Consider the following 17,328-nt stretch of genomic DNA (forward strand, 5'->3'; position numbering starts at 1 on the left):
ACGTGTACGACTGTAATAACTGTTTTTCGAACAATTTCGAGCAAAGCTCGAAATTGATTTCTTATCGAGAAGCTTTTAAGAATAACCGTTTCGAGCAGTTTGAATGTTTCGTAAAATATTCGTGATAAGCAATGCAGCTTTTTTCGCACTTGCACGATCCTTAAAGCTGGATAATTTCCAGTCTCGAAACATGAAATGTATGAGTTGCATGCATCAACGGTTAAAGTAAGAAGCTTGAGCAAAAGGTCCTTATATTCACGATGTAAAGGTCTAATGTTTAACATATAAAATCAGCCCTTTGAAAAAACTAACAACTTTTGAACTCGAAAGCTTTTAGCTTCGAAATAATCAGACCTAGTGTACGTTGCATGCGAGAAAAATGTTTGTTGATGGACATTGTGAGCTTATCGCTGAACACTTTGTGAATCTTAGTGAAGTTACTCTCTGCTCTGCGATTGAGAGAAATTCCTTAGTAATTGCATACAAGTAGGAAAGAGACCATCTTTCGAATTGAAATTGGTAACACAAAAACCAGTTCTGCGCATGGTCTTGTACAGCTTTCGCTGCTTTAGTGTGCCGGTTGTTATCTACTTTCAGTCCGCTGATAGTACCCGCCGAAGAAACATTGTTCGTTGTCGAGCCAGCGCGGAGTGCGTACTTTCACTAACGTATTTGGTGCTTCGAGTTAAAGTTATTTAAATTTTTTGTGGATACTGTTTTTTTTACAAATAATCTATCTAATATGTGATGCTAGTGTAAGTGTTCGACTGATCTTACTAATGAAAAGTGGCTTTACCAAATGAGCCTATAAGTATTTAGCGTTTTTGTTATCCGTAAAATATTGCACGAGTGCTGGTAATGGTTGTGCGTAAATAACACGAAAGTGATTTGTGTGAGATGGCAATTCGGAGATTTTATTCAGAAGTTTTTATTTCTGGTACACCTAACCGTTTCACTCGCGGATATAGGATACGGTAGGGTTCGTGGATTATAATATGGATAACATCGTGAAGAAGTGAAGACTGCAAATGAATCAACTTGATGAATTATGATATTTGGATTTTCAATCAAGCTGAACAAAGTAAGCTACATTTGTTTTCACAGATTATGGCGAGATTAATTTTCATAATACTAGCAGATGCATCACAATTTAATACATTATTAAACACTCAACTAATATAAATGGTCATCTAACCGACTACGTATTTTAGTTTTTTCTGAAGAGTTTGTTTTATTCTGCGGTTTGTTTGTTCCATGAAATAATTCTGCGACTTCTAAACTGAGTATTGGCTGAATTTAAATGGATATATTCAAAACGAATTTTCCACAATGATGAGGCGAATATTACTGCGGTAGAAATGGTGAACCGCCAATGATCATGAAACGTATTTCTTTTCATGCGAGCACCCGCATCGTTTATTTGAATTAATTTTGATGCATTGATTTATACGTACTTGATTATTTCAAACGGAAGAGACATATTTTAAAATTTCGTCACGATTATTTTAAATACAAAATATTATTCTTCCAATTTACATTTATTTCAAGAAGTGAATTCATTTGGAATGATCTATTTATTGTGCGTTTGACGACATGAACTACAGAAATGTAAAAAGTACTAGAAGTAAAAGTACCAACAAAAAAATTATGTGGTAAAACTGAGAGATCTTTTCAACAGCAGATTCTTGGAGAGAAATGCAGCTCACCTTTTTATGCAGCAAAGTATTCATCTTCATCGTTTTTTATCTGGCCAAGCTCGGTTTCAACTCTTTGGTAAATGTTGATCTTTTGAGTATTTTGTTTGATGGAAAATGAAGTCTTAATCTGTGGCGTACGATGAGCCTAAACGTCCCTCATAAATATTTATGGACTAAATTAGCACGACACATTTCACTCGTAGTAAAATGTTGCTTGCTTTTGCAAATGAACCCTTTGCGAGAGCATCCTCTACGCCTGAATTACTGGTGCTCGTGATTATTCATTTCGCCTTATAGGAAGTTGTAATAACTTTTTTTCATCTTGGCACGCAATACAACTTGCCATCAAAGAGTTGAAATTTACTTTCCTTGCTCTCTCATAATGTTTTGCTCGTTTAAAATTATTCGTATCCGTTACTGTTCATTTTTTTTACATTCTTCGTAGATAAAGCTCATATTAAAAGATGAGGCATATCTAGAAGCTTATACGTATTTTTTTGCCGATATACGTATTTAATGGAATGTTATAAATAACAAATGAGACTTATATGGTAGATTGGTGATCATTACAAACCTTTTAATAAAAGTACGATTTAAGTTATTTCTAGTGTGTCTGGCTTTTAGTAAACGGAAACATGGTTTTATAGAAGTGTTTAAGCTTATACCAAAAGGATTTTCTTGGTTAGGAAGTATTGTTACATATCTAACGTCCAATAGAGCATACAGAACTTTTGTGATGACATGTGGAAAAACTTTCCATTGATTCAAGTTGGCAAAAGTTTCGACATTTACAACAACCTAATCTTTATTTATATGCGTAAAGGGACTATACACGAATGATGAATGGACTACCATTTACTTGTGCAAGTAGGTGCGTTTGATCCTTTTATACTCAACACTTGAAGGTGGTAATCAGCACCATTCAAAGAGGGTACATAAAATGTGGCCAACTGTGCTTGTGTGGTAGAGTATATTTTATCCTTCGTGGATCTAGAAGCTATATTAAGGGTAGAAAATCCCGGTGGGAGAGAACATAATGTTTGCATATTTTTCGTAAATATTTCCTGAAAGCCGGACTTTTTCTACATAGGTACGAATCACACAGCAGATCGTTTTGAGAGACTTTCATATGATATCTTTCCTCTGCCTAAATAAACGATAAACTACCTTGAATATGATTATTTTGTTATAAAACCCTAGCAGCCTGCATTAAAATGTAACATTGGTATATTTTCATTTACTTTTTATGTGCTTTAATGTTTACTGTATTTTTGATGAAAAAAAAATTGAAAATTTTTATTTTATTTACTTTTGTATACATTTGTGAATGGGTACGCAAAGACATGGAAAACACCATTATCGCTACGATATATTCATAATATAGCAGGAAAATGGTGGATAATTACAAAAAATCCATAAAAGCAGTCAGTTTTCATTTTGATTGGATTATAGATTTTTTTTGAGTTTATCATTTTGCTCACTCGTGCAATTTTTATGACTTTTCTTTATTCTTGGTTCAGTGTTTTTCGTGTGTACAATATTTCCACAAATACAGTTTTTATTTTCCCTTTTTTATTAACCATTGAATCGAAACACATTCTCTGCATGTTATCGAATAATAATCAAAAGTTAATCATGAAGGCTTTTTTTTGGTTAATTATTGTTGACGGCAATATCTATGTTCATTTTTAATTCGACGATAGTGATGATCGTCCAGGTTTTCTGTTGCGTAGCACACTTTTTTCCAAAATGTCTGAAAATGTCAAAATAATTAAGTACCATTTTAAAAGATAAAATGCTTGACAAGTGAAATTCCGTAATCCTTTATTTCCGTAGGGTAGTTATTTCACTGTTATTTGTATTGATACATATGTCACACTTGTACATCACGTTATACATTATAGTTTGCTGCATACATTCAAAAGGTTTATTTGTAGTTTGTAGTATTTGTAGTAAAAGGTTTATTTTCATATCTTTTACTTTAATTTAGTCCAATGTCTCAACGAAGTTTCAACAATATATTTGAGAATACATGCGTAAACTACTGACCATTTCCTAATAAGAATCAAACAACTATTACTGAGTTTTATCATTATTAAAATTTCTATTAAGACTTTCATCTACATCTAGAAAGTATCAAAGCATCTATCATTTCCGGTATTTCTGCTCATTTTTCTTGTGCTGGAACATTGCACTAATCGGCCATTAAGTTCCGCTACAGAACAGCCTGGGTTAAAACGTTAGATTCACCTGTGAACACAGCCACAGCTAATATAGTATATCGCAGAATTTGAGCTTAAAGATGTCTCGCCGAACCGAAATGGCAACGCAAAGTCTCCCAAAGTCTCTTCTAGTTGTAACTTTATTCTGCTTCGAGCGTTCTATGTGTTGTTCAACAGAGTTGAGAGAAAAGTAATGCTTGGGCACTCGTTACCAGTTTGTTTGATTAATTTCACTCATTATCGTTTACTTTAACCCTAGTTTACTGCAGAGTAGGGTTTTAGGCAATCTTGCCTTCTTCAACCAACCAAGCACCAGTCTAGACCAGAAATGTTATTAGAATTATGATCATGAACACTTCTGAATCCCAACGACCCTTGGCGTAGAAAGTTTCCTTGTTAGCACACAGGCTTGTTTACACCTCTTAAGCTTAGCTGAGAATGAGTTTTCGAATAGGTTGTACCTTTCAATGATGTTTTCCGATCAAGATCTAGTGGATCTGTTGGTATATTCATTAGAAAATAATAATTTGTTATCCTTATTTATTTATCCATTTTTTTATTTTATTTATTTATGATGGTTAAAAAAGCTGATAAATTTAAATTCAAATTGAATATTAAACAACACATTTCTGAGTATACAAGCCAAAGCTCATTATAAAACTCTATGCCTTTATTTAACAACGATATAATTTCGTCTGCGTCTAATTACTTGTTATGCTCGTTTAATTTATGTGCTCTAGTATTTATATTTTCATTAACACAGTATTCAAAATGCGTGTTTTGACATAAATCAGTGGGTTCAACAGGATAATCAGTGTGTTCCACATGCACAACATTTATTGCTTCGCAGATAATACGCTGAGATAAATGAAATGATATATTCATGTTTGTTGCTGAAATATACAACATTTTGAAATAGTTTACGTACTATATATATAAAAACTTTGTTTATTATGTAATATTATTTCATTGTAAAATAACAAAAATTCTTTTTTCTTTCAAAACATGGAGACGCCTGGTGCCTTTTTTTCCACAATGAGATTTGAAGAATGAAGGCGCATAGTAAACAAAGCTAATTGGATATACTTACTGCGATTGGTAAAATTTCCATCATTGTCAAGTAATGTGATGATAACCAGTTTTGTTCTTGGCGGCATCCGGTGCATTTTAATCATTATTTAAAAAAAAAAACTTTCGAAAACAGTAGTAAAGCTGTAACCGCATGTTTGGTGTGTGTATATACAGAACAAAAAACTTTTTCAATCACCCATTCTTTCCGAGGGTGGGATGAAATTTTCAAGCTGATTTTTTTTTCTTTTATTTTAGGCTGTCATCCAGGTCGTTTCTTTTAAAAGCCAAAAGTCGGATTACGAAAATGCGTTATAGCAGTAAATCAGTCTAGGACGAACAGGAAAAGAAAAAATACAGCGTTATTATAAAAAGCGCTTGTGGTTAAGGATAGCAACAGCTTGCCAGGGAGTAAAAAACAGTCAAGCTGCAGTATAATTTTTGGCATGTGTTGAAATTTATGGTGGTGCGACAAAATACCGCCACCCTCGGTTTACATTTGCGTTCATCTAGTGCGGCTTGTATCCATTGCATAAATCATTTCAATACGATTTGCTAGCCTTATGCTTGCGACTCTTGTACACGTTGAAGCCTAAATCCAGTGGGTGTTTTGGTTTGCGAAACTAACTAGAAGTTCGGTTTCAGCTCTACCTCATAGGATGTTAAATTCAAGTCGACTACCAGCTGCTTTGTGGTTACTGTTTGACCATCAAACCAGTCAACCATGGGTTTGCCATGTGGGATTTGTATAATGGTCTTGTCAGATTCAACGCACCGTAGACACTCACTCTCTCCATGGGTCTTGTATTGAACTGTCATTATTTGCGACCGGATAGGCTTGATGTGAGTGAAACTATGTACTGTCAAATACATCCAGTATCCTTCCAAGATATAATCGACAGCGTTGCAAGCAGAAAACTTGCGACACATATTGTAAGTTGGTTTGCCTCAGGCGCACCGTAAGGAAGGTAATCTTCTCAGCATCGATTAGGGCTGAATCGAGGCAAGCTTCTTCTTGTTATTCAGCAACGTTATATTTAGATTTATGCTGACGATAGAATGTGTCTTTACACGAACGACGCTGAGCGCTGAGTGTTACCACGATAAGTGCGCTTGGTAGGCGGATGTTCGGGAATAATTTTACTGAAATGCAAATTTTTGCCAACAAGAAATGATGGCTTAGAACGGGTCTATTGCAAGCAAAGTGAAGTTTCTTACGTCTATGTAGCATACGTGCTTCTTTAAATAATAATAGGGGTAGCAGATGGAACAGAATTTCATTGGAAAGGAGATGTTGCCGTCTTTTGAATTTAGGCTCATTGAGAACTAGAAGACACACACTCTTTATGCAAATTCTCCCTTTATTATTTATATATCATGCTGATAACTTTTGCGCACGAAAACTTAATAAATAATTTTGTATATTGTTTTATTTCTCTACTAATCAACTCTTTATGCAAATATTTGCTAACCACCAATATTCTACTCATATATATATTTACAGATAAATGGCAATACATATTGTTTATTGTACATTAAGTTGTTGCATGTTTTCAATCAAAATCGAAAAGGCAATACAATAGATTTACATTTTTTACTTTATAATATTCATCAAAGACAACAGTGAACCTTTTTCCTAAAAATATTTTTTCATGCTGTGAAAATAAAATATAAAAATTATTTCTCTTCCTGTTTGAATCCAACTTATTGATAGCTTTTATCCATTCTCATCATTGTTACTCTGATTTGCTCGCGTAATTCAATCAACTGAAAATTTGACCTCAATACTTACGGGCGTATAATTGACTTTTTGTTCCTGTCCTTTTCGTAATCGGAGTTTCAAACATGCCTGAGCCCGAGCATTTTGATCGAATGAAAGTTTAGTCAGTCATATAAAATTTCTTCCTGGTATCTTTCCCTTCGTTTGGGCTGACATTTTTTGCCAAAGGTTCAGCTAGATTTGCGTTCGTTCCTGTACACACCACGGCCGTTGTATTCGTTATAAAGTCGCTATCTTTCCTTCGGATGTCTTACCAGAATTGGAATGCTTTTCATTCACTGACTCTTGTTATTTTTATTCTCGTTTTTTACCGTATCCTTGGGATCTTTATTGTCGATGCTTTCCACCATTCCAACCTGAAAACTCAGGTGGAAGTATTTTTTCTGTCTAAGCTAGTGTTTTTTTTATCAATAGCAGAGCAGATTTGCTATGCGATGCAGAAACCGCTGCAACAGCAACTATCTGATAAAGCTCGATACTGCATTGACGTATAATCTATACAGCAACAATCTCTTGTGAAACTATTGGAGATCGAAATCACTGCAGAATACTACTATTTGCTTCTGGTTTTGTTATGTCGACTGGATTGGGCTGTTTGCTATTCCTGCTAGAGATAGAGAAGACAGTGCCATACTGAATGTAATGTGTAAGCTTTCGCGTGTTATATCGTAGCATTTATTTCATAAAATGCTGCGATGTTCGTATTTTTTATAAAAATATTTAATAAGTAGCGTTATTGTTTTTCTGGCAATGTGAACATTCGGACTATGCAAGTTACGTGTTTACGTTGACCAGTTACCGTCTATCGAGCAGCTTTTGGTCTACACAATTCAAACAAGAATGCATAGTTATGAATACCTTTCCGTTCTATTTTACAGGCTCTATTACACACGCATGACGTGGTAGCTAGGGAAGTATACGGCGAAGAAGCGCTTCGTGTAACACCTCCACCGATCGCGCCCTACCTGAACGGGGGAAACGATGAAATCGACAATGGTGATGCTGGAGAGCTACAGCACGTCACTCGCGTCCGACTGGTGCAGTTCCAGAAGAACACCGACGAACCGATGGTAGATATAAGCGACTTCCGCGCTGACCATTCTGCTCGGTCTATAGCAATTCCTTCCGTTTGGTAGGGTATCACGTTGAAGATGACCGAAGACGGCCGGTGCATCGTGGCTAGGATCATGCACGGTGGCATGATCCACCGACAGGCCACGTTGCATGTGGGTGACGAGATCCGGGAAATCAACGGCCAGCCAGTGCAGCATCAAACAGTCAGTCAATTACAGCGATTGCTGCGGGACGCGCGTGGTTCTGTTACTTTTAAAATAGTTCCTTCATATAGAAGTGCCCCACCGCCGGTTGAGGTAGGTACTGCACGTGATATTACGTTAGTTGCTGATTTGATCCAACAGTTTGCATTGCTCTGAGCTCGAGCTAGCTGACCAATGATTTTTTTTTCGTTTTGAAGGCTGCTATGCAACCGTTGTTTCTAGTTTAAGTCTCCTTTTGTACAAGGCGCACACCGCTAAATGGTGTATAGCAAATATTGAAATTTAAAAATTCAGCAATTTGATCCTAAACAGATTTTTGAATATCGTACCTTTTTTCTCTTACCCTGAAATATGAATGCACTCGCGAGCAGCTATTCAGGATAAGACCAGCACCGGTTTTAGTAAGTATTTTCGTCGGTACGACACATTCGTGACTTTGCATTCTATGTTATTTTTTATTTTCATCTGTTTGGCGTACATGTTGCAGTGGTTTTCCTTTACATATAAATTCATGGTTGTTTGATTCCTAAATACATAGACTAATACATTTTCTTCATAAAACTTTTAAATATGTGTGTTTCGATTTGTTAATTCGTTATTTTGTCAAACGTTTTACTTCGGTAAATTGTTAACATTCATTATATTCTATTTGTTTTTTTTTTGACAACATTCATCTTTCGTGTTTGGCCTGAATTCCAAAAACTCAATCATAACGATCCAAACATTTCTTCTACCCAATTCTGGTTGATCAGATTTTCGTACGAGCTCAGTTCGACTATGACCCGCTGGACGATGAGCTGATACCTTGTGCGCAGGCAGGGATAGCTTTCCGTGTCGGTGATATTCTACAGGTTAGTGTTAAATCTGTCCCTTTTTTTAGCTCTCCTTTTTATCCGTTGCTTTGCTATTGCTCTTTCCGGTTGCAGATTATTAGCAAAGACGATCATCATTGGTGGCAGGCCAGGCATGACGCTGCTGGAGGTTCAGCCGGATTGATACCCTCACCAGAGCTTCAGGAATGGCGCATCGCTTGCCAATCGGCGGACAAATCCCACAAAGAACAAGGTAAGTCCCTGAGCTGATTACTGTATTATCATACGATCGCTGTAGACTACAGTTTTTAAGAGGACGTTTGAGGACTGAACTGTGCTGGTTGATTAATGTTTCAAATGCCAAAGGCTATTGTTTGGCTACGTTGAACAAAATAAACGAAACCCGTAACGCTTGAGATTCGAAATAATGATACATACATGTTACCATTAGCATCATAGAAAACATTGATAGAATTATATGAACCTCAGATTGATTTTGCAAAATGTTAATAGTAAGAAAAACAAACTACCGGGTTTGGTGGAAAAAATATGTATTCCATACCTGAAGACACATCAATATCCTACAGGTTTATCAGCATTTTGTACACTTACAATAACACGTAACATCACATCGGGTTCTGTGCAACTACATGCATCTTTTGAACAGCTCTATTCTTACATCAATATCACTGGCTCCATGTGCTCACATCTTTTTTTTCTTGTTCTTTCTAACCTATGTGTGTATATGTGTCCATCGTTTTCTGTACTTTTCTGCTTTGTTATCGTTTTTGACTCGTCAAAATAAGAATGACATTTTCTAGCTCGATTATCCCTTTTTGTTTTATTTACGTCCTGACTGAATTCCGATATCACGTTCACTATGCTCTATTTATACGTGTTGTTGATTGTGTGAATGCTATTGTTTATTTGTGTCTCTTGAATGTAGACCATCATAATGTTCGCAAACGTCTGTAATTAAAACTACATTTCCACTTCCGTTTTTCTGTTTGTGCTCTCATCCCCGTTATTTGCATCTCAAGTATGAGATGCGTTTGTGATAGTTAATTTTGAAGAAACTTCCAATTTCTAGTCTGTTGTTTATCTAGTACGTTCATATCCTGTAATCCCGTACGGACACATAGTACGTGAATAATCTGTTATGCCGCTAATATCGTGTATACCCTTCGCTAAGTCTGTCTAGCAATCTACACTTTCTTCCGTCATTTAAAATTCGTGTTTAATTCTGTCCAATATCTTACTATCCGATTTTCCTGTATATAAGCTAAAGTATTTTTATCGTTCGTTCCAAAGTCCAGTGTATACGAAAACAAACTTAAACGTACATAATTGCCAGAGCACATGCTTAGCTCAAATAGTAAATCAAAGATTATTTATATTTAATGTCATATGGATAACACGTGGTTTAAATTATTTTCGAAAATAACTTACATCAACATCGTCTTGGTGCTACGCGAATCGACAGGAGAAGCAGGGCCCGGTTGTTCAGCACAGGCCGAAGGATGTGAAGGACCCACAGGTACAGGCTCAGCTTGCAATAACATCTGCAAAACCAAACATTACCCAATGGCATTAGCGTCAATCACTGATTGCTCAGTGTGAACGATATGCTATTTATGATATCTTGTGCTTAGTATTCATTTCAAAGCTCTTTTTGTTATTGTGTATTTGCTTATGATTCTTTTTAATTAACTTCATTTGCTTGTCCTGGTATTACATGACATTATAAATATTGTAGTTTATTCTATTTACGTACACGAACACCATGAAATGATATTTGAATTTTTCAAACTAGTTAGTCATTTGGATATGTTTTATTTGTATCGTATAATGTATATATTAATTTGGTCGTGCATGCTACATTAGATAATTACAGAAAATTATGCTTTCGTACCTTTGAATTAAACTATGCTCATGTTGTGAAAATACTTGTTTTGTGTTGCGCTAATCTAAGTTTTTTCATTATCATTAAATGCTAAGCTTGCTTTAAATGCTGCCTAAAATAAAATGCCAAGAGGAGCTTCAATAAATCTCAACAGAATTCAAAATACGATCTTCGTTTTCTTCGTAACCAGTTTTTTAACCAACTATTTAAACCTTTTGAAGCTATTTGAACAGACTATTTGAACATTTTTTTGGGAAAAATGTGATTTGGTTTTTGCTTAAGGATTCATAATCATTATTCAAAGCTGTGCCATTATAACTACTACCTAGTTCATGTCGAACGTGACAATAAAGCAATGGTAGTCGTACGTTTTACAATGCAGAATAAGAAGCAATCAGAAGAAAAGGTACTGATTCTGTAGTACACTCGAGCACGTTCAGCGATGAAACTATTCGAAGAAAAAAATTGAGAAGCACTTACCGTAGAATAAACTGTAGGCTTTTCTTGGTAGAAAATTGGTCCTTGAAAGAGTCTGGCCATAATTTTCAAGATTCACGTGCCATCAGAATCAAGATTTTTTCTCACGATTGGTTTGCCTCATTTAAGTTATTCAATGGCTCGAAGAAAGCTTTTAGCGAGAAAGTCTTTTCATTTGATTTCGTTTTATATTTCTACAGAGCCAAATCATTTTATATAGACTTCTTAATAGTGAACGAAATCAAAATGATGTTTTTCTACATCTATTGCTAGTAGTGTCGTTGGCTTTTTAAGCGAATTATACGCATTTATGTAATAATTTTATGTTAAAACGTCTGCAGCTGAAGGTATTGAATGTTCTATTCTGTAGAATATTATTGATTTCATTTTTCGTGTATGTTGAAGATACATTTTAATGTCACACGTAGAGTTAGCAATTTAATGTTCATTCACTGAGCACCGCTTGGCAAAGAGTTATAATGAACAATCTAAAATATTCTCAACATTTACACTCCTCCCAAACACTCCAATTTTGGCACCTTATCCACCGTTTCGTAAAATTTGATTGAATTTTCGCTTTTATCTAACCCTTTTCAAATTACTTTAATCCAACTGCTAATCAAACGAGTTTTTATCGTTTTTTCATCTTTGCTCTCGGTATTGTGCAATCGAATAACTTATCTGCGTCTGGGCATTAATTGCACCGGCTACCAAAGTAGTTAATTGCTCAATATTTAGTCGTAAAAAGAAACAGTGTCGGGACAAATATTTGGCGAAACACAATGCGGTCTTCGATCAACTGGATCTGGTGACCTACGAAGAAGTAGTGAAAGTACCGAGTAAGTAATTTAGCATAGTTGCTCCTTGAAAAACGTCGAATTGCGCATAGGTTCGTTCGGTTATTATTGAAGCTCGCGTGCTCGTTGGTTTATATTATTCGCAGTTGGTGATCCAGCATTCCAAAGGCGCACTCTAGTGTTGCTCGGGGCGCACGGCGTAGGAAGACGGCATATCAAAAATACGCTCATCGCAAAATATCCGGATAAATACGCTTATCCTATACCACGTAAGTTTTCAGAAGAAGTTTTCCTGTATATGACATTTTTTGTTATGTTTTATAGAAGATTATAATATATCTGAAACACTTGCCGTAATGGCGCTCTTTGTTCATTAATTTATTCAAATATCTATTTCATTTCTGCTAATCTGCATTCACAGATACCACCAGACCACCACGGCCGGATGAGGAGAATGGGCGAAGCTACTATTTCATATCACACGATGAGATGATGGCAGATATTTCGGCCAACGAGTACCTCGAGTATGGTACGCACGAGGATGCAATGTACGGCACCAAGCTGGAGACGATACGACGCATCCATGCGGACGGCAAGATGGCAATACTGGACGTGGAACCACAGGCCTTAAAAATACTTCGAACAGCCGAATTTACGCCGTACGTTGTGTTCATTGCAGCTCCACTGCTGCAAAACATTGCTGACGTAAGTAAACTTACTTTATGCATTAAATATTCATTTATCAATTTGTCCAATGTCACTGATTAGAAATGAAACCAAAATCCTAGAGGCCCTCGTTTTGTATCACATTGCCCTTGGGGAAATTACATCAATCGTATACATTTATTTTTATTGATCAGTCGAACATGTCACCGAATATACGTTCCAACAGTGATTATTAAATTAGTCCTGTTGCTTTAACTTAAATCCACATTTTTTTTGCACGCGTCCAATAGTATGACGGTAGTCTCGAGCGTCTCGCCAAAGAGTCTGACATGCTTCGCCAGGCATACGGTCACTTCTTCGATCTAACCATCGTTAACAACGACATCGGTGAGACGATAGCAACGCTGGAGAACGCTATAGACAAAGTGCATTCGACCGCTCAATGGGTCCCTGTGTCCTGGTTATACTGACAAGATAGTGAACTAGAATGCCCAGCCTGTTTGGAGGATGAGTGCGATTGTGAATGCGATTGTGAACTTGATCTTAAGTGAACGCTTAAGTGTTAGCGTACCTCACTGTACCGCCGTATAAGAAAGTGTGCAGCTGAATTGACAGTAAAATGTTTCGTTAGCACATGATACGCATGCAGCAGTCTTACATCGGCAAAATGCGCAGTCTATGGCCTGGCTAGTGTTAATTTCTTATAGGCAGGGCGTGGTTTAAACCGCATCGAATGATGCGTAGTATTTAGAACGAATCAAATCAAATTGGTGTGAGTGTTGTTTTCGAGTACCGTGTACGAACTACTTATTTTCAAACACAACTTTTCAACAGATGCATAACCATACCATGCCTGATGTTGAAAAGGTGTTCTGATATGCGACGTTTAAGCACGTTGAAAACATATTGAAATTGAGGATTCAATTTTGTTTAAATGAAATTAGCTGCCTCTAACAATTTTATGTAACAAACATTTGTTGCATAAAACATTTGATTTAAGTTTGAAAACAAAAATGCAATATTTCAATGTATCTGTTGTTTATGTATTTCAAATGGAAAAGTTTTGAATTGGGTTCGGAATTATCGACATTCTGACAGAGTTTGCTAATCAACAACAATTGTTTAGCTATCCGTTCTAATGTTTTTGGATAAAAGATCCTACCACAATGTGTTAGACAGAAAATGAAAACAAAACCAAAAAAAAAAATCAAACGAAGTGATAGAAAACGAACACATTCACACAAAACAAACAGCAAAGGAGCATTATTATAATGATAATAATTAAAGACAAACTTAACTAGAACTCTTTTTAAAAGAACTTACGTAAAAAAAGAGAAGCATATAAATCCCAAGCTACAAAACCGAAAAGCAACAAACAAACAAACAAACCAACAAACAAATAAACTCAAACGATTACTGGAATACGAAGAAACAAGCGAAGAAAATATTAGTTAGATTTAATCTTAACCAAAATAAACTGAAAATGAAAAAAGAAAAACAAATGTTAACATAATTCATAATAATTATTATAATAATGCTAATAATAATGACGAAAGAAGTTAAATCATGAGTATTGCAATTCAAAGAGTAACACAAAACCAAACGAAAGTAGAAAAGTGAAGTGAAAACAAATAGGTGAGACAAAATTACGTTTAAATTGGATGTAGAAAAGTCACGATGTGTTTTCATGTGTTTTGTTTTCTAGTAATTTGAGGCATATTCTAAGAAATGAAAATGAACAACCTTTTGACTCTCTTGGCTAGGCTGAGAAGAAAAGTTTGATGAACTAGGATTTTTGAGCAAGAAGTTTAATGTTATCTCAGAAAGGCAGGAGCAGTTGTGAAAATGGAAAAACGCAAGAAAAGCCAACATAATGATGGGTGAGTGCCACTGCTTCTGGTCGGAAGCAATACTTGCAAGCCATCAAATATGCACAAATGCTGCATATCAAATAAGTGTTGGCTTCGTATATCCACCCATTTCGATGGATGAAATCAACTGAACAAAAATTATATAAGAGTATGTCAGGCGATAGTTTGTTGAAAATCGTTCACCTATAGATGATAAACTCAACAAATCCGAAGAAGAAGACAAAAAAAAGCAACTACGAAGAGCTATGTAACAAGCCCTTCATTAGCAAACCGTTCCAAGCATTACGCGAGAAGTGAAGGAACACATCACACGCAAATTGTTTTCTCGTATAAACTAACTCGTTTGCAAATAAGTGTCGTCAAGCGCATTTCATTGAGGAAGCAAGAAAATCATTATCATTCAAAGGGTTGACCTTTTTCTGTTACGAAAACTCATTAGTTGCTGCTAGATGTGTATCAGATGGTGTCAGGATACAAAACAATAGCACAAACATCATAACATATACAAATCACTTGTCTGATGGATTAGGCGAGACTATGATGAAAGCACAAAATGTGAACACAAATTGTTTGCGATTTCACGTTTATTCAACCATCCCGTCTGTTAAAGACGCACTGTGCGTTCTAACTTTCGTGTGAACCGGATAGTAGCTATTTCTTTATTCAAATTCATTTATACTAATTGTATGGATGTTGACTTGAACCCAAACATTTTAAACTAAAACCCAAACTAGGAGTACGATGAATCGATGACACGCAATCTGTTTATAATTTTAAACTTTCATCTATCCATAATTGCATCGGAATGGAACGTAAAACAATCGGAATGTAAACTGACGTTGTACACCGGCTACGACATTATGGTTGAGCTGCTGCATTGAAACCGAGGAGCTTCTCTTTATGGGTGTATGGAAAACTATGGATTTCGAAACAGTCTTAAGAAAAACCTTTTCCCAGTAAACCATATTCAAACGTTGGTTCGCGGCGTAGAGAAACGCAGCGCGAAGGTCTATCCAAATTTATATACCCCAAGTACTTTATAGAAACCTAACGACGTACATTTTGGGCCGTTAACATTTGGTCGCCTACATGTTTTAGAGGAAAATCAGTCATATTACTCATAGTGGCAAATTCGGCACGCTATCACACGTACTCCATTGCCGCATGTCGGTGACGAAAGTGCAAAGCAAAGACACCCTCAAGCAAGGCTTCATGGACTTTTGGCGATATATTCGTCCTGCCGTAGCCCGAGTGGACTCCGATATGCTACACACTGCAAATCCTCCATAAAACCGATGTGCACATAAATGCAATCAGCAAATAAATCCTCTATACTAGAGTCCACAACCACGAAAGCAATTATAATACAGAAATGAAACTTGTATCAAACAAAAAAAAACTATATTTATGAAAAAAAAACATACTTTGAAAAACTGCACACGCATGTTTATGAAATCAAAAATATTATACCTAGTTTTCTTTTCCTGGCGTTTCATAACAAAATAGTAGACAAAAAGTGCAACAAATTAGCAAATTACAATACAAAACCACTCTCATAAAAGAAAAAAAAAGTATAGCTGCATTTAATACAAATGGGCACGGTGCAGTGAGATCTGAACAGACAAACAAAGTAGAAAAGAACTAAAAATTGGAAAAAATAGTTTCTTTAAAAGAAACCACTAATATCCAGTACATGATGGCAGTAACCTTCCTCGAGAAACTTGTATACAATAAAGAGAAGTTTTAAAACAATATCTGATCGATGCGAAGTGGCAGAGCTGCCGACTCGGATACAAATTCTTACGAATTGACGTTAAAAGCAAAACCCTTAAAAGAATAAAATACAATAATTTCGAAATAAATGACAAAACGAACCTTAAATTCATACCTAACGTTTATAGAAGCAGTGATGGGGGCGCTACGAATTTCAATGAAAACGTTGCAAATGCAAACTATGCAAGGCAGACAAACGGTAGAGCAAACATTTGCCGAACATTCATCTAATCGTTAAACAACCAAAATGATATAAAACCAAGCGAACTAATCTTCCAGCAATTTATTGATGCAAAGATTCATTACCGTACACAGCTGACTCCCAAGCAAGATTCTGAAACACGCAGCTCTTTGAAGCGAGTAAAATCCGTTACTGTTAACGTAAAGCGCGCGTTAAAAGAAAACAAATACGGCAAACCCAACCCCTTAGCCGTACGGTAAACGCAGAAAACGCGAACAAGCTAGCAAACAAAACATAAATAAAACAAACCGATGAAAAGCGACGCAGTAAAGCAAACGAGAAGTTAATCGTGTGAAGCTCGGAACTCTCTACTGTAAAAGTATTATTTTACTAGTTTATTTTGTTTTGGATGAAAAAATTCTAATAAAAGTGACGTTAATATAAAAAAATTAATTACCCGTCTTTCTATTCATATATTTTTTTTATCGATTGTAAGGAATTGATTTACGAAGGAAAGAAATAAGGTCGTTAATAGTATTGCAGCAGTGTCTGGTTGAATTCTGCTTCCTTTCACGGCTCAAACGTTAGCAGTGTTCCACATCACGAACGTTCGGGTATATCGTGTGCATGAAAAGTATGCACAAATTAATCATATTGGTAGCCTTAGGGATGCCACCGCTGGAGCGCAAATCTCGTCCCTGTCGTCTGACGAGCTGCGTTGATGCAAACCGACACGATCGTGCTACACGGATGCCGTCGGGAGGGTGTACGTGTATATAAATATATATATTACTGCACCGTGGC

At 36.0% G+C, this 17,328-nt stretch overlaps 1 protein-coding gene across 1 annotated transcript; it reads left to right on the plus strand.

Annotated features, from left to right (window-relative positions):
• Positions 1-1,048: 1,048 nt before the first annotated feature.
• LOC128721418 (peripheral plasma membrane protein CASK) lies at positions 1,049-16,977 on the plus strand. Its single transcript, XM_053815170.1, has 11 exons — positions 1,049-1,086; positions 7,642-7,837; positions 7,904-8,137; positions 8,416-8,440; positions 8,783-8,895; positions 8,971-9,109; positions 10,340-10,393; positions 11,953-12,075; positions 12,180-12,302; positions 12,455-12,738; positions 12,990-16,977. Exons 1-11 carry the CDS (start codon positions 1,049-1,051, stop codon positions 13,167-13,169), a joined length of 1,509 nt encoding a protein of 502 aa, XP_053671145.1. The 3' UTR covers positions 13,170-16,977.
• The last annotated feature ends 351 nt before the right edge of the window (positions 16,978-17,328 follow it).

The sequence above is a fragment of the Anopheles nili genome, chromosome 2 (genome assembly GCF_943737925.1).
Source record: "Anopheles nili chromosome 2, idAnoNiliSN_F5_01, whole genome shotgun sequence".
Lineage (NCBI taxonomy): Eukaryota > Metazoa > Arthropoda > Insecta > Diptera > Culicidae > Anopheles > Anopheles nili.

Excerpts from the sequence above, each read along its gene's own strand:
- LOC128721418 (XM_053815170.1), top strand. The coding sequence starts at position 1,049 with ATGATATTTGGATTTTCAATCAAGCTGAACAAAGTAAG. Across the intron at positions 8,441-8,782 it reads CAGGATAAGACCAGCACCGG|TTCTGGTTGATCAGATTTTC; the intron begins TTTTAGTAAGTA and ends TCTTCTACCCAA. Across the intron at positions 12,739-12,989 it reads TGCTGCAAAACATTGCTGAC|TATGACGGTAGTCTCGAGCG; the intron begins GTAAGTAAACTT and ends CGCGTCCAATAG.